At 40.2% G+C, this 25130-nt stretch overlaps 1 protein-coding gene across 2 annotated transcripts; it reads right to left on the bottom strand.

The window, feature by feature from the left end:
* Nucleotides 1-384: 384 nt before the first annotated feature.
* On the bottom strand, nt 385-23661 carry LOC139469215 (monocarboxylate transporter 13-like). Of its 2 annotated transcripts, XM_071251351.1 has the most exons (8): nt 23561-23661; nt 18697-18882; nt 17557-17607; nt 8965-9108; nt 5824-5970; nt 1641-2098; nt 958-1483; nt 385-518 (listed from the first exon to the last, which is right to left on the bottom strand). In XM_071251351.1, exons 3-8 carry the CDS (start codon nt 17603-17605, stop codon nt 385-387), a joined length of 1458 nt encoding a protein of 485 aa, XP_071107452.1. In that variant the 5' UTR covers nt 17606-17607; nt 18697-18882; nt 23561-23661. The 2 variants fall into 2 exon arrangements, with proteins under 2 accessions (XP_071107452.1, XP_071107453.1); XM_071251352.1 differs by lacking the exon at nt 17557-17607.
* Nucleotides 23662-25130: the final 1469 nt, after the last annotated feature.

The raw sequence follows: 25130 nt of genomic DNA, 5'->3' as shown, positions 1-25130 counted from the left end.
CAGTGATCAATGCAAATGGTGGTCACACCAGGTATTGACTGACATTTTGGGTGTTGACCCGAAACTGTGTAAGCCATTAACATTTGAAGAAAAAAACAATTATGTCATCTGCCTTTTTATCCATTAAACTGTCTTCAGTCAAATTTTTGTCAATCTTGCCCTATTGGTATTTCTTGTCTTTACTGTTGAAAATAAATAATATGTATACTGCATACTCGACTTGCGTTTCTTTTGCGTGTATAGAAGTATAGAAAATCAATTAATCTTTTTCAAAAGATACATCTTGTAGACATCTGTGTCAACAAACATTAATATTATCGGTCTGACATGATGTTTCATTTATTAGTTATTACCAGGACATACATATATAACATACAAGTACGATTATTCATTGGGTTTTATAGAAGGACTTCCATTGACAAATTTGGTACAGATGAGTGACAATGATGCCACAATTAGGAACGATCCTAACAGATGAAACGATGCCAGGTAGGTCCCTGTAGAATCTTTCAGGTAACCTGTAACAGAGTAACACATCACCGCAATCAGAAATGCTAGAAAGAGTGCGTTAAAGACAAATATGAGATTTATGAAACATTTACATAACATCTGTGCAACCCAGCCACATCATAATTTATTTATTTATTTACATTAAGACAGGAATGAACGAGTGAGTTTTAACAAAGAAGTCAGCAATGTTCCAGTTATATAACGGCGGCCTGTCTAGGACAGGTACACCAGTGGTTGATAGCACGAGCAACGTGCTACGTCGTTCAACATCCCGTGACTACTCCATCGTACATTTAGCCTATACTGAACCAGATTCGACACGTGGTCACACTATATGTACGTAATACACATGATATCAACAACAGATATGCCTATACGTACATGTAAATGTATACGTTCACTTTCATTCTCTCTCTAAATTCTACACAAATGATATTGATGGTTTACCAAGAAGCACGGGCGCTACAGTGCTGGCGATTCCCTCACAACACAATGTAATACCGAGGGACCGTGGTAAGTTGTCGATTCCGAGAAAGTCGATTAACACTGGGGTTACCAGGGAGAAGTAGCATCCCCCAACCAGACCAATCACCACACAATACAGAATAATGGGTGTAGTTGAAGAGAAGAATGACATAAATTGTCCAAGGGTTCCACTTATAATCAGTGATATAACAAGCAGCTTGTAACGTTTTATCCAGCCAGTGTCTGCCAATACTCCACAGCAAAGTTTTCCAACTATATCAGCTGCTCCAATAATTGTAACCAGGAGCGACGTCATCTTCTCGTCAAAGCCGAGATCTCTCGAATGGGGTACAATGTAAATAGTCTGTAGTGTACTGCCAACATTAGCAAGAGCCGATGCAATTTCCAGCAAAACAAATACAGGATTCCAACACAATGATAAACCTATCAGGTTGGTTGAGCAGCAGATGTTTCTGTTGTCCTTGTCGTGATGAAAATTAGAGCCAGCCTGAGGGAATAAACATTGAAAGATTTTAATTCTTGTGAATATCACGGTGACAGATACTTTTGTAAACATGTGTCGTTATGGATAGATTTAATTTTACAAAAGTTCTTCTTAACTGAAAATGATTAACCGGTACAACTAATTCGCTTTAGTGTCTTGCCTTTGCCTCTCGTGTGCTTCGTGTTCCCTTCAAATTGACTTGAGGATATTTCTCATTCATGTCCACAGTCTCAACATCTAGCCCGGCATGTTTACAAGGGATTACTGTCTGAACCAAATCTTTCTCTTTGCTTTGTTCATCCTCTTCTTCCTGAAGACTTTGATGAGGTGTGAGAGATTCACATTCCTCACACTGGCCCTGTTGGGGCTCACATGTTGCGATTCTGAAGGGCCTCATAATAGCAGCACATACACAACAATGCAACATTAACCCCGCTATCAATAGAAGAGTGCCGCTCAGACCGTACGTATCAAAGAGAAAGTAAACGAGAGGTGGGAAAGCAAACTGTCCTAAACTCCCACCTCCAATAGCTATACTGTTTGCGAGGCTTAACCGCCTGTTAAAATACTGACCGATCATTACTAGGCTTGGTCCGTGCATGAAGGCGTTCCCAACCCCTAAAACAGAACCAACTATATATGTATGACACCATTTGTATACACTCCCTCCTACGAACATATTTCGTACAACAATAGCTTCAGATATGCAAAACGTTTATGAAGATGGATTATATTGCATTTTAAAGATTCTTCGACTTTAAATCCCGAATATTCAGTTTGGAGGAAACTGTTTCAGCCAGACACATTGTGACGTGTACAACCGCTTGGGCAGGACACGCTTTCCTCTTTGATTGTGATTCATAAACACATGCTCATGATAATGTCGGAATCGTACCGGACTCTGCCTTTAGCAGAAATTTCTCATCATTATGGTAATAATTTTGTCGATTTTTTGTTTTGATATTTTATAATTATATTATGAATCTGTTAATAGTGAGTAAATAACAATATGGGTGGGAGAAATGTTTCGAGTCATGCATGATAAGCATCGGCTTCATTCATTGTACTTATGTAGAGAAGTGAACTCGGGTTTCCACAAGGTTATCCGTCGCCCCTCGTTATACTGATTGTAGTGATTTTTGCTGTTGAACTTATCATAAGGCGATCTTCCAAACAACACTTTGTAATATTAGTGAGTTAATATTTAACGTCGCACAGGCATTATTTCGGCCGTTTAGCGTATTTTTTGTTGATTCATGGATTCCAGTCTGTTATTGCAATATGTTATTGTGATCAACAATTATGTTGTCGGAAGCTTTAAACCTATTAACCAAACTGACATGAGAGTTAAATGCAGACCATCAGCGTCGGATTCACAAAGTATATTTGAAAACGGTTCTTGTCTCTACTTTCATGTTCGACTTGATATATGTAAAGTGAACAAACTGCCCCAATTCTTTAAGTATAGTCTTGATGTATGTTGAATACATATTGATCTCACTGATATTTGTTCTCTAACTGCGATTGGAAAACTGTTAAGACGGTAAGAAGGGATAGTATGTCTTCTATGCAGTATATTCGGTGGATAATCGAGGCTAGTTATTCTCTGCTGTTGAAGTTTCATATGTTAAGCTATAGATACATATTTGTAGTGTAACAGGGACGAATTTAATGATTTTATAATGTGTACATAAATATATAATTAATCATTGGCAGACGGCGACTTGTTTATATATATATATACTCTTCAAAAAAAGAAACTTGACACTGACTTTCAAAATGTAATATAATGCGATTGTTTCAAAATAGGACACAGAAACCATAATTGAAACACTGTTTGAAGATCAATGTACACAATGTTCAAAACATTAATCGTGTCACCTAGACAGACACAAGTAAACGATACAGTTAATGTCACAGGGGTACAGAAAATGTCAGTATCGGTTGTGCCCACCACGTGCATCAATCACCGCTTGACACCAACGACCCATAGATGCAATCAAGTTGTCAATAACACGCTGTTGGATGTGCTGCCATTCATCCTGAAGTGCATCAAGAAGCGCCGGAAGTGTTTGGGGCGGTGGATTCCTTCTTCGAACGCGTCGATCCAACTCGTCCCACAGATGCTCAATCGGGGACAAATCTGGTGACCGGGCTGGCCAAGGTAATGTCTGGATGTTGTGGTGTAAGAAGTCCTGACAAACATGTGCAATATGCGGTCGAGCGTTGTCCTGCTGGAGCTGTCCGCCATGAACGTTGACGTGAAGAAGAACGTAAGGCTGTAGGATCAACGCACACCTGCCAATGCACCTGCCACATGCACGAGAGGCGTCCTACCACCGTGATGAAATCCGGCCCAAACCATGACACTTCCGCCGCCAAATTGGACAACCTGCTGCACACAGTTGGGGGCGTAATGTTCACCCCGACGTCTGTAGACACGTGCGCGCCCTTCAGCACGTGTGAGTAGGAAACGGGACTCGTCAGTAAACAGTACATTTCTCCACCTTGCACGTGCCCATCTAACCCTCTGTTGGCAGCAAAGCAGACGGTCCGCCAGATGACCTGTGGTCAATACATGACGTCGAACAGGCGCAAAATGTCCAGCCTCCCTCAGTCTCTTGCGTACCGTTTGATCTGATATTCTGCGTACCACAGGGATCTGTGTGGTTGTAGACGTGGCTGTGGTAGTGCGGTCTCGGAGGTATCGCAGCCGGATGTATCGATCTTGTGATTGGGTTGTCACCACTGGTCTTCCTGACCTTGGTTGGTGTTGTTGTATCCGGTCCACAGTGCGGAGATCGTCTGTCTGGATACGCCAAAGTGCCTGGGGCCACTTCTTGCTGAGTTGCTCCAGCTTGTAATTTCCCAATGGCGTTGTTCCGTTGAGCTGCATTCAGTCTTGGCATTCTGTCACCGCCTCTACTGCCGTTAAAAGGACTGTATGAACAGCCGTTGATGTGGATTTTTATATCCATTCAGCAGGGGGGCCTGCATGCCTAAATGCAGGATCCTGTGCTGCACGTTTTTTACAGGCGGTTGCGTTCGGATGAAGCTGTAAAATTGATCCCCAAACGCTACGTTTATGTGCTTTGCATGTGCTTTCGCGAATTATGGACATATCATCTTTCTGTTTGACTTATTTGGTTCTCATTTAAAGTAATTATTGTAGATATTTGGCAAAAAGTGGTTTTACATCTATGTCAAGTTTCTTTTTTTAAAGAGTATGTTATTGCAATTAATCGTCAGTCCGACTGCCTCTTGTTTTTATGTCTACTGGACAGTTCTGTGTCACAGGGCTGGTTCATTTTAGGGTTAAGGGTATTGTGTCTGTTTGGGTTGATATATTTTTATGTCATTGTCTTTGGTGCCTTTATACCGGCCAAGGCCTAGCTGCTAGTTTGATTGGTCTTGTTTCAATTCAGTGGTTTTGTATTAATGTCATCCGCCATGTTACTAATAATTTGCACCACACTGTCACTGCATGAGGACTGCACACCAGTTGTAGTATTGTCAAACTCAAAGAGTAGTTATTATACATTTTAGTTTATATATACATTGTAAATCAAAGTACAATATAAATCATTGCATAAAATGGATATGAATACGTTCGTGATAAACCTAGTGTAATTACTTGTATGAATATGGGTATGATTTGTTTTCTATATGTTTAATCTGGTCAATACGCTGGCTAGTAATTCTTGTTTTGACAGTTTTTTTCTGTGTGATCGGGTATCGTATGTACCATTGTAGGACTTCATAGTGTTAGTTCTCTATATCCTATCCAGTTGACAAGGAATACATCTGATAAGTGTATTGTCCTGTATGTAGGATTCTCGCGCGCGTTTGTTGTCCGTCTGCTGCGTGAGTTCTTTGCGCAGTGTCTGTAGTCTGTTTTATTAGTATGCCATGTGTTATCATAATAGTCTTTATGTCAACAGTCATTTTGTTCATTATGTGTAAACACTGGACCATACAAAGACTTGTGTAATGTTGTAATATTGTGTTATACCCGTATAAGATCATAGACGGGCACTTTATGTACTTTGTTCATTTGGATGACATGTTCACCAGGTGGTATTTTATGTTGTGGCTATTGTGTAATTATTGGTATAACAGGGTGTCTTCTTCCACTACTATGGAATAAGCGGATATAAACCCGTAGCCTGTGGTTAACACCACTATCTAATGGCTGCAACATGTGGCGGTGTGTAATATAGTGATGAAAGCGGTGTATTCTCTTCCAGTACTAACTGAGTGTCAGGTAGGTCAGAGGTTGTATTTAGTCGGGAATCGTGTTGGGAGACACGAAGTAGCTACACACAATACAAAAACGATCTTACCAATCATCGCACCGCACGAGAAAAGGAGGTGTACCATATCAGTGGCCATAGAGCTTATTGCTATTCCTGTGGATGAGGTTATTGCTCCAAAGAACATCAGCTGTCTGTAGCTGTATTTACGAGCAAAAAGGTGGAGGCAGATTGGAGCTGAAATTAAGAACCGTCACAACATTAGGTTCTGTGATTACCACAGTAGTTCAAATGGAGTCAGTTTGAATATGTAAAAGTGAAACGGATTCATAATCAATGCATATATTTATTGTTAGAGAACTAGAGAAAATAAATCCTAAATATTTATATGCATTTACAGATAAAATTGTCTTCCCTTTCAAAACCACACTTCATTAGCTGATAAGCGACCACCTGTACAACAATATTTGCCTTTTCTAAATTGACTGTTAGACCCCACACAGCTTAGTTTGATTCAAGAATGTGAAATCGCTTCTGTAATCCTTGTTTCGCGCCAGATACCAGAATGACAGTAAACATAAGTAGCAATATTTTGAACATGTCCGGAAACAAATGCTCTCCACATCCTTTCTTAACATTTCTTTTGAGAATTTGTTTATCAAAAATGAAAATAACAATGGACCTTATATGCAGCCTTGCCTTAGTCTAATTTGACACTCAAAATAATTTGTACAACATTTGTTATTACCTCTTACACGTGTTTTTAGGATCCTCCATTCTGCATCCCTTGTGATGAGAGAATCAGTCAAGCATGTCCTGCTTGATTGTGTTGATTTTTCCATCACAAGGGATAAATATTTCAACGTTTCATCACTCGAGGATCTTTTTAACATAAACTCTCATTTAATTATTGGATTTTTAAAAGAAATTGAATTGTTTAATAAATTTTGATGTAGAAAGTTAGATATTTTATAAATTGGTTATGTATAATTATCAACTGAGATTGTTAGTGGTTGTACCCTTGATGGGGGTTGAAGTAGCGTAAAATTATTATCCCCCAGAGAGGGTGCGTAAGCCCAATTCTTTCAAAGTAATTTATAAATACCAGGTTTTTAATCGTAGAATGATCGTTTTAATTTTGGCTAATTTTCTCTACAACCGCCAATAACTGAAGGAATGGTGTAAATCCTGCCAGGGTCCTTGCAGGTAGCAAAAGTACTGTAAGTCCCCATGGTCCCTGGTATGGTGGCCTAACTTTGGTTGTTGGTGATCAATAGCCTGTTTTTATGATGTGTCGTCTGTCATTTTATTTAAAGTTATAATCTGTGATATAATGCTAGTTGTTGTACTGTCCGTCGATGACAGGTGTTTTATTTTAATGTCCGTATTATAAATGTTCTCGTCACGATATGGCTGAAATATTGCCGATGTGACGTAAAGCTTTAACTCACTCACTCACTCACTCATTTAAATATTAACTCACTCTTCCAGTCGAAATTCAACTGGAAATTCATTTGGCCCATTATCAAACTGGTGTTTTGTTTTGTGTAAATATTGTTCTCACGTCCAACGAGAAACTTATTATGCCGATCACCGTATGCGTGTAACGCTTTGTGCTAATTTATGAATCTAGTATTATGAATGTGGCTTAAGTAGACACATACGCAGTAACTCAAATGAAGTATAGTTCTAAATGTTGTAATTTGCAGAATGGGCGAAAATGAGACATTGTCTTCTATGACGTTAGTAACTTTCGATTCAGTTTATATTTATTCAAGGTGAAGGTCCACATACATAACATAATGTTAAGGTTAAGGTGAGAAATGGATATACATGTACAGTGTATATGACGTTAACAAGAATGATTTCGGATCAAAAAAGTTCTTTTACAGAATTTGAACAATATAACAATTATATCATAAGTAACCATCATAAGAAAACGTAATTTTTCTCAATAGTTTGGTGGTATTATAGCTTTTTCTTATATCATCATACAAGGGACATTTTATAATAACATGAAACTCATCTTCAACAATATTCAAAATACCAAAGTGACAGATATATCCCTACCTTACACACTGTAGCCTGGCATCTATATATTTTATTTGTGAGTGGTATTAAAGAAATTTTGTCAACAATTAGATTCGACTGCATGAATGCTTATAGCACTAATGTACTTTGTATCTTAACAGAACATGTTACATGTATCTGGTGACACCTCAAATTATGTATCTGATATAATAAATAATTTAAGATTAGCCAACCTTCTGCTTTTTCAAGTGATAGCCACTTTTGAATGCTCTGCCGTTAATTAACCCAATTAGTTTAAAATATCTAAAACGACATCTACCCAAAATAACGTTACGTCACTTGGTGGAGAATCAGGGTATCTCTTACAAAATCATAAGTGTCAGGGGTTTATCTGCTCTAATCATAGATCATTAAGCGATTACTTAATAACTAAAGACCGCTTGGTTGTTGAATTGTCCTAACTGACCCTTTTCTCACAGTCGGACTGATCATGTGTGCTGAGCATGTGAAGTGAAGTTTACACACTTATCACTGGCTCCCAGACGGAGTGATCTTCTGTGTCAGTCTAGCTGGACAGACTTGCATAGTGGGTTTCTGGTTCAGCCACAGATTTGAGCTATAAGTTACTGATTTGTGAAGGTCAGTTACTTCAACACCTACACTGAATTTACTCTAAGAATATTCATATTAATTTACAGATATAACATAATTAAAATGTATTTCCTTACAGAAAGTTGATGTCATACATTTTACTATTGCAACCAAATTGGAAGGGTGTGTAATGATCGATTTATTTGTCTCCCTAATTAATTTTACTTCCTATTAACGTTTCAATTGTCATTTCATCTTATCTTATCAGTGGTACTTATTTCATGTTTTGAGAAAATTACATAATTGGCGATGCATATACATGTGCTTGATGATATTACACCACGTTGACGTCATCTGGCTACTAAACGTCTTCATTGCATCATTGAGTTAAACATAAAACATTTCAATTGAAGTCACTGAAACGCTTATTTCACGAGTAAAAATGATTAATTACGCGGAAAGTTTATCTGTAATGAAATGTTTTGACAGCAATGAAAGTATCAGGTCAGCCACCATTCAGAAGCATATCGGAATGTGTGGCACATATAAGTATTGTCCTATATAATGGTCTCGCCAGTTGTATTTAGCACATGCAGGTATAGGTCTTACCAGCTAGACAGAAGGCAGCTGCCTGCATACCAAGAACGGCTGACGTCATTGACGCAGTAGCGTGAAAGGTGTCTCTGAACTGCACGAAGAGGATTCCAAACGACTTTAGCAAGCCGACTACAAAGAAGTTCTGAACCATGACAGCTGGGAATGATAAAAAATAGGAGAACCCAAATATGTTTTACTTTTGAATACATATCTTACTTAACTCCTCAATGCATGTAATGCTGGGAACATTTCACATAAAGATAACGCTGTGGGAGGTCCAGCTGTAAAAGTTGTTGTTCCAACTATTTGTGTGGCTAACAGACTCCCACAGCTGCCACGTCACCCCAGAAGTGGCGAAGTCATGTAAAATCACATAACTGCATTATCTTAAGACTAATGGTGGGAGGTAGCACTGGGACGGACGTGCACTTTAGACAAAGTAATGAAGGATAAGTAAACAAATGTAAACGATATTTAGATTTTACTTATGTTTTAACTTACCCTGCATTACTCCTTAATTCATCTTTATTGGACAGTACAGAGGGGTCATACCTGTGATCCTTGATAAGCCCTTGTACAGCATCCTGAGCGATGAACAGAAACCAGTGACCATTCATGTCAGAAGGAAAAAAGAGAGCATTGGGAATGTCTTTATGTCCAGGCACAAAATCAGAAACAGAGAAAAGCCAAAGCCAAAATCTAAAACTGACCTACCGAGCTAATGCGAACAGCATGTAAGCCCACTAGACTGGGGTGAAATACCAGCAAAGTCGAAATGCCAGATCTCGTCTCCTATGGAATCAGTAGCGTCTGAGGTTCGTGACCTGTTGAGCCATCACCAATGGTCCAAACCTGTGGAAGGATTCCACGTCCTCCAAAGTCTCTCAATTAGTCACTGGCAAAGACTGTATCTCAAAGAGAGGGGAGGTATTGTGAACAATCTGTCCAGCTGTGCTGGGAGTCGATTCTTGCATGTGAAATCCAAATGCAGCCCACGATGAACGGATCCATGCGCCCTGTGCTCGAAACGGACCAGAATGAAGTCAAGAGTATGTAGTTTGCTTACGCTCGCTGCAGTAGCCAGAGCCAAGAGGAAAACTGTGTTCTAAGTGAGGTTATAAAATGAAATGAGGTGAGTTAAAATAGGGTTCAACATCGCGACCAAGATTATTGCACTTATATAGCGACGTGCATGCATGTGTGTCTGTGTGAGTGATTTTAAAATTTAACGTGGCATTAGCATTACTTCAGCCATATAGCAAAGAGACCAAGTTGATACATACACAGTTTATTCTTTTGTACCGAGTTATATTTAAAAACAATTTATGAAACATTTGAGCATAACAATATGATGTATAGAGTTTTAAAACCAAACCAAACCAGGCCACCTGACTTGGGATCTTGAGGACTTACAGTACCTCGGCTTCCTGCATGATACCACAGCAGGATTTACATCGTCACTTTAGCTACTGATGGTTGTGCACACTACTTGCCTATATTAAAAAACACTCAGCAATGAGTTGGCTTAAAAACATTGGTTGATGATAGTCACATCGATTATTATAGGATTACATGTCACACAGGGGGACAATAATTTCAGTTACTGGTGGTTGTGCACAATGCTAGCCAATATTAAAAAATACTCATCCATACTCAACACTGGTTGATGATAATTACATGGATCATAATAGGATTATGTGTCACACAGGGGTACAATAATTTTATGACATTTTATGCCCCCTGACAGAGCCTTTAATAATGTCAGTTGATAATAGCATCACACCAAATGTTAAAACACGCATTTAATTATTCACATACATATTTAAAATTTATTATACAGACCAATTTCTTTCAAGTAATTTGAGATGAGATACCTGCTGACACCGGAAAAGAGATCTTTCAGATTTACCCTTTGATAATGTGAATCCCAGTCAAGCAATATATGCTTGGCGGTCAACCTTTCATCACAAGGGATACATTTAGGAGGTTCGTCCTTATCTGTCTTCAGCAGATATTCGTGGGTAAACCGACTGTGGCCATTGAAACATTATCGTAAAACGACCTCGTCATGTCTTGACTGACAACCAAAGTAGGTTTGACCAATTGTTGGTTTTAATTCGTGAAGTTTATAGCTTCCTGCCTGGGTGTCTCACCTCTTTTGCATGAGATCCCGAGTAAAACTCTTGATGGTTGGTTTGAAATCACTGTAGGGATCAGTAGTGGAGTTAAGGGTTAGTCAAGAACTGCTTTAGCTGCAGCATTGACTTTTGAGTTAACTGTTATGCCTACATGACTTGGTAACCAGCAAAAGACGATGTCACATTGGCCAGTAGAAAGATCAAGTACTAAAATATCAAGGATAATAGGGGGTATTGTGACTTTTAAGTGCCTGAAGGCAAGAAAACGAATAAGAGAAAATGATGATATTTTTAGATTGGTTCTGTTGTTGAATATAGGTCAAGCTGTTAGAATAGCTTTTACCTCAGCAGTAAATATAGAACTAGAATCTGGGATTCTTGAGGGGACAGTTCTGGATCCAATGATGGCGGCCAGTTTGCCACCATTCTTGGACACGTCTGTTAAAATGGACCTGTGAGAATTCTATTTGTAGCGTAATTGGGGGGGGGGGGGACAGAAGACGGTAAAGTGGAATGATATTTAAATCTATTTCAACTGTGATGATAGGTGTTTGAATTATGATTCCCATTTTGAAACAGGTTTTCATAATGAGTTTGGCAAACACAATTATATGCTGGGGTATGATTTATTTGAGTGCAATTTAGTGATATTTCAGCGAAAGTTTAATACGGCTTTTCGAGTGAAGGTTCATCAGCCGCCACAAACAAACTGTCAATGGGAGAGGTCCTAAAAGCTCCATGACATAGATGTTGTACTGTGTCCAATTTTTCTAAGTTGCTTTTGCAGACTCCACCATAGACAATGGAACCATAGTCTAGTTTGGAGCATATTTACGATCTGTACATGTGAAGGAGGGTGGTCTGAACCCCTTCCCATTAGGAATTTGAAACGACTTTTAACAAGTTGAGAGCCTTCAGGCACTGTGCCTTTAGATATTTGATGTGTAGTAGGAATGTCAGAAGCAAATATATCTTGATCCTTATGCGGTTTGTATTTACTTGAAATTGTTTGTTGTTTAAAAATTGAGATATGAACTGAGGTAATCTGCCCCTCAATCCAAATTCAAGCAAATATTTTAAAATACCGTGTTTCCACGTTGTATCATTTGCCTTCTCTTGGTCGAAAAGGATTGATACAGTATGTTTTTTGTTGACAATGGAATTCTGAATAAATGATTCTAAACGCACCAAATCGTCAATGGTACTTCTGTTCTTTCGGAAACCACACTGGATGTCACCGAGTAGGTTATTAGTCTCCAAGTACCGGACTAATCCATTGTTGACCATGGGCTCCATGGTTTTCAACAACAGCTAGTTAATGATACTGAATGGTAATTGGATGGCACAGCTTGTTAATGATACTGGATGGTAATTGCATGGATCTGTATGATCCCGTCCAGGCTTTTGAATAGGAATAATTATAGCATTGTGCCACGAAGGAGGGAAATTTCTTTTTGTCCATATTTCCTCAAACATATTAAGTAACGTTTCCAAAAATGAATCCGGCAAGTGTTTCAGGAGCTCATGGTGGATGTTGTTGGCTCCTGTTGCCGTGTCATGAGCTTGCCCAAGGGCAGTATATAATTCATGGAGTGAAAATGTTTTGTTATAGTCCTCGCCATTATCAGAGTTAAAAGTGACTTTTTTTCATTTCCCGCTGTTTTTGAAACCTCTGAAATTGAGGATTATAGTTTGATGATGAGGAATGGTTGCCAAAGTGTCACCAAGTTTCTTGTCAATTTCAGATTTAGTAGTTGAACGTGTATTACCATCTTTGAGATGGTGAGCTCAGGATTCTGGTCCTTTGCCCTTAATCTTTTGAATCATGTTCCACACCTTGGACATAGGTGTGCTGGAATTTATTTTTGATGCGTAGTTCCTCCAGGATTGATGTTTATTCTGTTTAAAGATATGTCATTCAAGTTGTGGACAGTGGGATATCAGTGGAAATATTTCTCAGCTTTCTTCCTATTCTTCCTAGCTTGTTTACAATTATTATCGAACCATGGTTTACGTATATGAGGGTTTGCAGAGGACTTAGGAATTCTTTCGTCTCCAATATCATTTAATATATCTGACAAAAGTTTATTGGATCAGGAAAATTCCTGAAACTTTCAGGTTTTAGTTTTATCAGTACACAGAGTTTGGAATAAAGGCCAGTTGGCCTTCATAAAGTTCCACCTCGTTGAAGGTGGTTCGTCAGACGGATTAATAGTTGTAAGTATTGTTGGAAAATGGTAACTTCCACTGAGGTTATCATGGACCGACCTTTCGAATTCATTTAAAATATTTGAATCTGTGACAGGATGAAGATATGTGTTATTACTGTCATTGAAGATGCATAAATCATTATTTCCCTTATTATTTGTATCAGTACTCCCCCATTGGGGATTGTGGCCGTTTAAATCGTTCATCACGATACAAGGCTTCAGGGGCTGATCGTACAAAGTCTCAAGATCTGATTGACAGTGTAAAAACTATGTTCAAAGTAATACGGCCAGCAACAGCTTGTAGAGAAGCGTTGAGTGAAACAGGGATATGGATAATGCCCTGCTTCACCAGGATAGAGGAAATTCTTTCCTGTAGCTTTATCACCAGGAGGGGAAAACGAGTGGTAAGAACTGTACTGACAGGTATCAAATAGATCTGTGTTTTTAGATATGTTTCTTTGAGACTAAAAGTTGACGGTTTAAAATCTCAGATTAAAAGTTGTATTTCATTTTTAAAAATCTTAATACCTCTGTAATTCCATTGTATTATGCTTTGTGGATTCATGGTGGTGCTTCCACTGGAGAAATGTCATGCGAAAATAAGGAAGATGGATTTACCTCCATGTCCAGAGGACCAAAGGATTTATTGACCTCTACTGGGAAATCTAAAGGAGAAATGGCTTTTGGTGTTTGCAGCTGTTGTTTTTGCTGCTCCCTTTTCAAAAAATTATTTTCCCTGTTTGTAAGTGTAGCAATTTCTGGTTCTGGTTCTGAGACTCAACATTATTTACTGTTTTGTTTTGTTTTGGAGGAGTTACAAACGAAGGTGTCATGGCTGGTTTTTGGAGTGAAGCAGTGGGAAATGGCTGGACAGACTTGACCCATGTCAGATCAGTCTGGCAGTCGATGGAGGCAGTGGTTACAGGAGGACGAGAGACAGCAGCAGAGTATGGGGAGAGTAGAAGTGGTTGTGGTAAGACCTACAACCCTCTTAGCTTCGTGGTATGAGAGATTCTGTTCAGTTTTGATTTTTATGATTTGTGATTCATGTTTCCACAGAGGGCAGGATTTTGCAGAAGCCATATGGTTCCCTACGAAGTTTTCACACTTCACGTCCTTCCTGCAGTCAGTGGCCTCGTGCTTGTCACTACAGCGGTAACAAAACAGCAGAAGCATGGCAGGACTTGGCAGGTGTAGCACTAGAGTGGATTGGGTATATACACCTCCACTCCAATGATGCGGTAACCAGCCTTAATCGATTGAGGGATAGATGTTCGTGGGAAAGTGAAGAGGTAGGTGTTGGTCGGTAAGGCCCTACTATCCTTCTTCACAGTGAATCGTTTAGCAGCTGTTAAAGGACTGTTGGTCAAGTTCCTTGGCTAGATCATCTTTGGACATGCCGGGCAGGCACGAGCTCTGTCACAGACAATGCCCTTATGCACTGACACAACAACGTTGATATTGACAAACGCATTTAATTTGAGAAGATTGACAGATTGTTGTCTCCGTGCACATTGTACAAGGAGAAAGCCAGAACAAAGCTTTGTGACATTTGTAACCTCTCCAGTGATACCTTTAGAGATTGCAAATGGGTTAAATGTATTTGTTTTTTTTGTTTAAAGCTTCTATAACCAAGAAACGTAATCAGTAGTCGGATAGAGTGGACGTAGTACTCTCATCAGATTCATTGTGACGCTTTTTTTAACCAGGGTGTTTGGAAGCCATGTCGAAAGAAAAGTAATTCGGCACGTCTTTTCCCGAGCCAGAATGGAGTGTCAACAGTGGATCTCCAAGCTGCAAAGACGGGGGATAAAGTGGTGGTATACTCCAGCAAATTTGACCCGAAGAACTATAGCATTCGACCAAATTACAGTTCAGGCTGGTTTGGCCCATGACAATCAATTGGAGAAGTACAGAATTCGGAGGTCAGCATCACCAGATTGACCTTTTGAGCATAGGGCTCTAATGAAGTTTTGTAGTTTGTGAAATATATACTGACCCCGGAAGAAACGTCACCCCAAGTAACATTGCATGAAAAGTTGTCATTTAAGTATCTGGGTAATGTTTTGTCAAAGTTTCTAAAATTTAACATCACCTTGTCCGGAAAAATGAAATTCAATGATAAAAAAACAAAGCAGATGACAATAAAACCGATCGCCCAAACGAATCACGGCAACGGCCAAGATTGACAAGAAATCAGCGACACCAAGCCTCTGGACTATTGCAAGCTGGACAAACCGCCCAGCAAGTAGCCAATGCTTTTCAAGTCTACGTAAGGACCATATACAGGCTCCAGCAACGTTAACTGACCACCAAAACTACAGATGGTCGACCACGTAGTGGAAGACCAAGGGTCGCCACCCGACGTCAGGATCGTCAGATTGTGCAACAGCATCTTCAAGATCGCTTTGTTACTGCCGCGGAAACTGCTAGACAGACCACGGGGACACACCAGCGACACATTAGTGTGGACACCGTGCGTTGATGATTGACGACCAGCCACATCCACTGTCACAGGCCACAACAAACCCATTCTGACACCACGTCATCGCCAGGACAGTCTTCGGTGGGCAACACAGCCAACTCATTTCATTACTGTGGATAGTAGAGCTTTGATAGTGACGACTTGAAACTGTGTCGAGAGCCAGTACCACGCGAAGACACTGCCCAAGAGGTAGAAGGGCTAATCACAGTAGCAGGAGACGCCGGTGGAGCAGCAGCTGAGTGCAGAGGGGGCGCCATGGGCGCCATGGGCGCCATCAACACAGGGATCAACATAGTAAGAAGCAGCAGACAAAGGAGGCGCCAAGGACAGGTGAAACTTGGACTGCATCGCACGAATCGCCCAAAACGGGCTACAACTCATTGGCTCCAACGGTACAAGTGTAGTCATCAGGATGGTCGTTATCGTCAGGGGTGGTGCAAGCGCCAACATTGGCATGGACGTATAGATGGGCGCCGCCATCTGTGTAGTCATCGGCGTTTGGAGAGCCATCTCAAGTGAAGACATCAGGGTCTGAGGAGATGTGAGAGTTGCCCCCGTGACGAAGACTGGAGAGGTGAGTTCAAGCCCATATGTGACGAGTCGGGTGGCTGCATCTCAGCCGAAGTAGTCTGCGTGTATACGATAGTAATGGTAGATGGAGTATCTGCTGTGTCAGACATCTCAGGTTGTCTGTGCGCCTGCTTCGTGCGACGTTTGCTCGATACCCTCGGGTATTTTTTGAAATGTTGAGAGATGAGGGAACGGTAGAAACAACTCTGAGATGTTGCCAAGCAGGAGTCCGTGCAGTCCAAACACAGAGGGTGGGGATCCCTGTCAGACATGTTGCCGTGACAATTAATACAAAAGTTGTATTCATAAAGCGGGCAACAAACAATGAAACGAGGAGGTAATTTATTATTCAGAACTCATTGGTTTGTAAGAGGAAGCATTACTCAAAGAAAGTGTAATTAAACACTTAGACACACACAAAAGGTATAGGAAATAAAAATTAAACAAATACCAGGCCATAAAACATTAAATCACGACGCAATACACGAGAGCGTGAACACGTGGAGAAATCAAAATGGCGGATAACAACAATACGCATGATGTATACCGTGACTCAGTATAAAGTAGGGTAGAAATAGCAAAGAAGGGATGCTAGTAGATTTTGTTGGCTTTACACGCCTCGTCCGTTTGAAGACTAGCAGTAATGTGATTATACATGACGTCACCACTTCCGGGGTCACGTGGATGCCATGCCAGGGTAATAGCCACACCCATAGTTGGAAGAACTTTTTGTGTAGATGGACGTCTCACAGCTTGGTTTTTCTGTTAAAAAACAGCAGTAATTGCTTTTAGGAGTAACGCAGGAAAAGTTAAAAATTAACATCATTCCGGATTTCTGATGTACAGTTTACTTGACACGGAAACCGACTTATAATGAAAGTAATCTAACGACATATTCTCATTCACTCTATCATTGATAAATGATAAACGAATATCACAGTAAAGCAACATTTTCATGACATGTCGCTCATTATATATTGAAACATAAGTCTGCTGAGGTTTTTACAAGGCCGTCACAACATTGCGAACTAGAGTCCTGACGCGATAGAACTTATGTGACGTCTCTAGTGTTTGTTATCCATTTGGTACACATTAGGAGACAAACATACAGCAATCATAATCTTTCTGAAAAATATGTTTCAATCAATAAAAAATATGTGGATACCTATATGTATAACAACTTTGAATGAAGTTGACTCACCAAATGTTACCATCCATGCCCATCCCCTGTCTTGCGTTCTGCCTGCCATATCTATCAACATTGAACAACACCTTCACCACAACGCTGTCTTCAATCAAATTAGAACATGCTCAAGAACCCATAAATGCTTCAACAACAAACATGATTAATACACCACCAATCCTTCGCTAGTATTACCGGCAAGTGTTTGTGAGCATTCTTGTTTGAGGATTCCTGGATATCAACTCCCAAATGTGCATGACGTCGGAGATTATTAATAATTCATTTACGAGCTCAGAACAGCACAAACAAAATGGCGGTGTTGTCACTCGCACTAATCTGTAACTTCAGCGTGTACTACCCAAGATACGTGACCTGAATGAACGCCACCGCCATCGCTAGTAATTCCCCTGAATGCCTGTATCGATCGTTAGTATGAACATTAAGTTCCATCATCCTTATTCTACCTACTTACCAAGCTGTTCTCACTCCTCCCCAGCGATATTTTATGATAGAAGTCGACAGTCATATGCGAGATTCATTTTCTTATTCACATAATGAAACCCACCGTTTACATAAGCTGTGTGCAGGTACCACAAAGACATTGATCTTGCGATCAAACGTTCACCTCTTCTTGACCCCAATCGCCTTTCCTGTTCTCATTTCGAATATAGAACATAAATTCCGCGAGGTAAGTATCTAACCAGACAAGTATAGCTCCTAGTTTCCTCTACGAGGTGTCATGACCCTATGAGGACACAGGACAGTAGATGAGGGTCTACACAATGAACCGTCAAAGGTAACCTGCCGGACAAAAAAAAGTATACACTAACAAATCGGATTTGATCCGATAATTACAAACATTACACAACTATGATACCCACTGTCAATACATCATCATCGAATGACCATGTTATAACTTCTTTGAGAGGCTTTTTGATGTTGGAGTACTAACTCATTATAGGATACATTGATGGACAACTTCTTTATTACAATTAGGAGTGGCGTTTCGGTGTAAGCTTGATAACGGTTTTAGAACCTGCATCGAAACGTCGCTCCTATTTGTAATAAAGAAGTTGTTCATCCATATATCTTATCCTTACTTAACCATGTTTTGTTTGTTTTATTTTAAGCAACCTTCACACATGGGTGTATACTTACTTTTACCCGGCTGTTTATATCATGTTCATGGCCTTAACATGCACGATTTCCGTATATTGTTTTGAATCATTTTCAGATGTTTTCCGCTGTTATACAGATGGATTCTCGCTTCGTTCAAGAAACGCCTTTCTCGATACTGCCAGAATAAGACCTGTATCTTGTAGGTTTATGGAGATCTTATGAACCCTAAAATCATAAAGAAATATATGCATGCATTATTACAAGCATTATATGTTCACAGAATTGAAATTGAAATATATATGCAAATATCTCTTTCCACATGGAAACAAGAACAAAATAACAACTTTAACTGAAATATATATAAATGAATCTTGAATGTCAATTTTGTTATTACTTAGCAAGAAACTTACATTATTACATGTGTTAAATGTTCACAGTGAGTGAATGAGTTGGGTGTAACCCGAAGTGATGCAGGCCTCAGACGTTTACCATTTTGATGAAACCCACGAGCACGGTTGTTGACAGACCAAGAAACGTAATCGTGGAAAACCGGGATTCGAGCCCATCATCATATATTTCTGGCGTGCCCAATTCTGCTTAGACCACTGGGCCACAGCCCCCCCCCCCCCCCCCCCCCTGCAATTGTAAAACTAAATATTAATAAAAAATATTAAATGACTCAAAATGTACTTAACTGCACAAATCAATATAATGTATCCGCCACAGTAACGCGTATAAATGAATGTCATAATAATATTCTCGTGTGAAGCCTTTAGGTTTATGTGCGCCGTCTCTCTTAACTAAAGTTTGCCCGATGTTTTTGTTATGTACGTTCGTAGTCATGTGATGCATTAAAACGACAGCAACATTTCCAGCACGTTATTGTGATACCCTTCTTATAACTAACTCCTCAACAATAAAGAAGATTAGTCAGGCCTCTGTTTGACCCCAGCCTCGCTGTGGGCTGAAGGCAAGCTCAGCAAACACCGTCCACTCCACTACACAAAGCAGCGACTACGTTGCAGTCGCTTATCAGTGTGCGAGCTTAGCCTCAATCTTTTCCCGTTTTCCCGTTTTCAGTTAGGTGCCAGATTTATTTATGTTTCTGGCCGCTCTGTGTGGGGCTTCTTGGTCACTTCGAGGGGGAAACTGGGGACTGTCTTTTATCCAACTTAAAATAGGAGGAGCTACAACTGTAATCGTGTTTTTAATTGGATAAAAGACAGTCCCCAGTTTCCCCCTCGAAGTGACCAAGAAGCCCCACACAGAGCGGCCAGAAACATAAATAAACACTTCCTGTGACAGGGGTTGTGACGTCACTATAGGAGCCTTTAGCATTGAATCTATTTATAACCTGTCTGAAAGCGAGGCTTGGTTTTCATCTATAAGCGGTATGTTCATGATATAACCAACCCATGGTAGGCGATCCGATAACACACGCATGAGGTGCTTATGGGAATACTGAATCTCAACAAACCATGCTCAGAGCCATCCCGTTGGATGCACGCGAAAAAACACACCCATGAACTATTCACCTGAGCGATTGTAATGGAAAGATAATCAAAGAACAGGACAGTTAAATTTGAGAAGTGAGAGGGCTGTACATCAGATTCATCCCTGATTGAACGATTAAACCCACTAGATGAAACCTTTCACTTTGTATACGGTTAAATCTGCCGATGTTAATTTGTGGTCCACGCTTTGAGTTGAAAGTGTAAACCCGACTCAAAAGAAAATTATCCTTAATATACACTTGAATAAAACATAAATGTTCGTCGTTTGTCCTTGGTGACAATGAACACAACTATAATACTACTGTTTTTTGATAAGTTAAGTCATGAATCGGCCATATGTGTTTGCTCATCTATTTGTTTGGTATTGTTACTTGTTGTCACAAATTAACTTACCCTCATATAAACAATAGAAGGGAACCAAACATTACGGTTCTCAGTAACAATTAACAGTTGTCAAATGTGAGACGAATTTGTTGGCATGATCAGCTTCTTTCAAAGGCACGGGTGGTAGCAGGGAGTTTATAAGTTTTATATATTCCCTGAATTTAAAATATGGTGCAGGATTCTGCGGGCTAAACACAGAGGTATCGTAACACCATAAGTCTGACAGTGACTTGGGGTTAATGGTAGTATGCGTTGTACGAGTGGGGACATGTCCCTGAGACAGTGAGCGGCTGGGCTGGCCTTAGTCTGTCTTACAGACCCTGAAACAAATATATATCAAAAACAGCCCATGCATGTCTATAATGTTTGGCAAGTCTAGATCACTGCAGTATCTGAAAATGAAGAGAGTCACTGGGCTCCTTTTTATTATATTTTTATTAAGATAACTGAACAACTGTTTTTTTATGTACGATATGTTCATTTCAGAGACTAGATGTTAGTCTAGGCTGGCCTACGCCTCCGAGATACTGGACACTGCAGTCCCATATTCATATATGAATACTCTTGTCGGACGTCAGGCTGTGAAGACCACTCTCTCTCCCTCTGGTGTTGAAACCAGGCTGTGGTTTGTGTGGTGAGGCGAAATAGGGTTTAACGTCGCGTTCAAGATTATTGCACTTATATTGCGACATGCATGCACGTGTGTGTTTGTGACCGCTTGTACTAGTCCGGACTAATGGCAAGTTAATAGTGCTGTCCCACTGATATACCATGCCGCAGTTTAACATGAATACCCCATTCTGACACAGTATACAGACTCCGAGCCGACCAGTCCTTGTTTTAGCCTCTTTTGGTTGATGCTGCCGGGGATTAAAGCCCCGATCTTTCGCTCTCCTGGCGGACGCTCTCTGTTGTTTGTGTGCATCTTTCATAACGGCACGTACGTTCACAGTTCTTGTCACCAATATGATTATTACAAAACAAACAGTTTGGGTCCTTTTAGAAGATGTTATAAAAGTTTTAGTGGCACATACGCATAGCATGTACAATATATCGAGAGGCGGTATAAGGGAGGCAACTCTCGTGAAGCTGCTGTCTCGATTGTGAGGCCCCATTGAAGTATGCTTATTGTTGTGTTTGTTGTTTAACGCCGCATTCCACACACTATATTTATGTGTGTGTAGCAGGTGTGCTTCGCTGAATAAGGTGGCAACACGGCCACGGGTGTGAATTCCATTTATTTGATGACTTGGTAATAACCAAGTAATGTGGTTTATATTTTACACTCTGAGATACACAATAACACTAAATGAGAACATCATTCCCACAGTGTAAAATATAACAAATAAATGACACTTCATTTGACAGGCAAATCCAAATATGCCTACCACATACATCATACACTTACTTAGAACTGAATATTTATATATATATATATATATATATATATATATATATATATATATATATATATATATATCAAGATAGTTCTTACCGTCATAAGAATATTGATTACTTTGAAACAAGCAATAAAATCATTGCTGCATGTAACTATACAACACTGGCATTACCATACATCAGTAAAATAGGTCCTCCACTGGATATTTCTGGTATTGAGAACCCAAGTCTGTCTGTGGGTCCACAACGTCTCATATAACTACATAGTAGTACAACGATGGCCTGGCAGCATCTCGGAGGCGTACGAGGCCAACCTGCCAAGCCGCTGTCCGAGGGTCAAGTCCCGACTCACTGAAAGCGTACTATCTTTAACCCTCACTGTCAGACTGCCATGTATCGTGTTACGTTACATATAATGGTCAGCCTGCAGTATCCCGCGTCTCATCCACAATGTTAAGCTTCAGTGGCCAACCGGCCAATCTCACATGTTAATTACAAGCCGCTGACCCACACTTGACCCTGTGCTGCTGGCCATGATAATGATACCCCAGCTGCTGTTTTAATTTGTATTGGCAGCACTGTGAATATTTAAAGAGATATAAACAACTTAAGTAACTGAGGGAATATATAAAACGTATATAGACTACCTGTTAAAACATATATACCCTGCCAAACTGTCAATGATATTAGCTTTAAATGACAGCAATAAGTATAGACCAACTTGAATCACATTATTCAGATATAGAGACTGTGCATATCAAAGACATATCTAAACACTTCTTACTGCGTGTACAACGTAAAAATAATCAACAGACACACCTAAGTGGCATATGTTTACATGTAATGCTAAACAAACATACTAGAATACTGGCCTCCAGGCGTAGGTCATATGTCAAATTTCCACACCTGAAGTGCCACGGCTTACCAGTGATATCAACATACCTACAAGTATGGAAATACGCTAATGATGCTAAATGTACAATAGAACCTACTTCCCTACAAAATGCTCGAACACGCGTGGACCATATTATCACATCAGTGCTACTTTAAATTATACAAGTTTTCAGATCTAAATATAGCACTATCATAAAGCAAAGAAAAATACCAAACATTATGGTATTATTATTATTATAAATGTCCACATATTTACAATGTATTAGGTATATGCATGATATGCATGCTTTAGAAACATTATCCGATAAGATAAGAGTTTCTTTAGACACCCCCTCCCCTGTTTATACATTTCCTATACGTATTTATATAATCTTATTTACTGGCTGTCGTCTGTCAGTGACTTGCCAGTGTAGTGACTTAGGTGGAAGTGAGGGTTAAAAAGCAACAAAGCTAACGTTATGAGAACGAGAGCGTCACTGAACCGGAATATTTCCCTGGCTGATACAATGTGGCTGGTAGGGTAGGGACTGACTCAAGAATAACCAACTTAAAATCTTAAGGGTGTAGTATCACCTCTTCATTAAAATCCTTGAAACCCATACTGCAAACTAATACCAATAACAAAGTGGTAATATTACTAATCTTACTTGTGTGGTCAGGTCGGGATTTGGGGGTTAGTTTAAGGGGATTTGAGTGGCTGACGTAGTACCTACCTTTGTATTCCTTGTTTTAGTAGCTTCTGCCCACGCGGGCGTAGTGGCTCGGGAGACATGACGATGTCACGCTCCTTGCATGCTCGGCTAGGCGGAAGCCATGACTGAGAGAGCCGGGATGTAAGGAGCGTGTTCATTGGTTGTATCCGTTTTCTTGGTCACACGGTCCGGATGTGGGGTAAATAAGCCTACGCATGGGTCGTGGTAGATCGCCTGAGCAAAATCAGTCGCAGCAAAGTCGATGGTCATGTTCAAAACTTCTGACACGCGATTCATAATCGTAAGAGGTCGCAGACAGATCTTACATGGTCGTACCGCCAGTCGCGCATGGACGCACCACCAGTCGTGCCTAATCGCGGGTCAACAAGATGCACGATTGGTCGTGCAACTGGTCATGCTACCTGACGATTGGTGGTATCACCTGTCGTGCGACCAGCCACGACCTGTCCCGACTGGTTGCACGACATAACGATTGGTGGTACCACCAGTCTTTAGTTCGCAGATTAGTATAGTTGGAGTGGCTTCTGGGGTTCAGATCACTCTCCACTACCACACCCTAAGACAGCATTTCGCTATGGCGGGTGTACCAGTGCTGCCGAGAAGACTTCAATTGACGCTGATGACAGTTGGCTCTGATCGATTGTGCGAGCGGTCGCAGGTCGCCACGATTGATTGTACGATCGTTCGCTGATCGTCACGAATGATCGTACGATCGGTTGCTGATCGCTACCGCTAGTCGCACGAATACCTACGATTTAACTTCTCCAGTTGTTGGTGATCGCACTACCACGCGTACCGCCAATCATACAAGAACCTACCACCAATCACAGTATGCGATCACAAATGGAGATCGTAGCAAACATTGCCGATTGGTCGTACCTCGGCGAAATTGCCAGCAATCGCACATTCCAGAAATCGTACGATCCGGTGTGACTGTGGCTTTAGGGTTAGATATGGGTGGGAGAGAATGAACATAGGAATATAATGGGTTTATTTAAGGATATTTTATTTTACCGGAGTTAGAGAGGTGTTTGTAACATATAAAGTTGAAGATTTGGTGCATAAAGGTAGGTAGGCCTGTCCATCAATTAAGTTGATGAAGGTGTGCCCTCTGTATGTATGTATGTGTTGACCAATTCCAACCAGGATGTTGACGGGTCCCGTGTAGTTTGCTCTGATATGGAATATTTCAGTTGTATTACCACTAGGGAAGTAAAAAAGGTAAATATTTCAATCTCAGGCAAAACACAGTTTATTTCTTCATTTTGCCACACATCTTCCTAATATAGAATAGCATGCCAAGACTGCAGATCTGGCTACCGCAAGTGTTGTCAACATCATTTGTTATGATATTGCGGGTGTACATGGCGATCCAGACGTTGTATTGGCATAATAAATGCAAGCACTGCAGTATAGCTCTACTATTTTTTTTTCATTTTGTGAATATCTGTACGAGTTGATGCAAAAGGCTCCTTCATTATACAAACAGGCATAAAAATTACAAACAAACGTTTCTGAAACGTAGATCATATTGGGTTTAACGCCGCTTTTAACATTATTCCAGTTACAT

This window comes from Haliotis cracherodii, unplaced genomic scaffold, assembly GCF_022045235.1.
Source record: "Haliotis cracherodii isolate W230 unplaced genomic scaffold, xgHalCrac1.p SCAF_2, whole genome shotgun sequence".
Taxonomy (NCBI): domain Eukaryota; kingdom Metazoa; phylum Mollusca; class Gastropoda; order Lepetellida; family Haliotidae; genus Haliotis; species Haliotis cracherodii.
Note: the sequence above shows the minus strand (reverse complement) of the source record. Positions and strands in the feature narration are given on the sequence as shown.

Excerpts from the sequence above, each read along its gene's own strand:
- LOC139469215 (XM_071251351.1), bottom strand. The coding sequence starts at position 17,605 with ATGGCAGGCAGAACGCAAGACAGGGGATGGGCATGGATGGTAACATTT. Across the intron at positions 5,971-8,964 it reads AGCTGCCTTCTGTCTAGCTG|CTCCAATCTGCCTCCACCTT; the intron begins GTAAGACCTATA and ends TCTTAATTTCAG. Across the intron at positions 1,484-1,640 it reads GAAGCACACGAGAGGCAAAG|GCTGGCTCTAATTTTCATCA; the intron begins GCAAGACACTAA and ends TTATTCCCTCAG.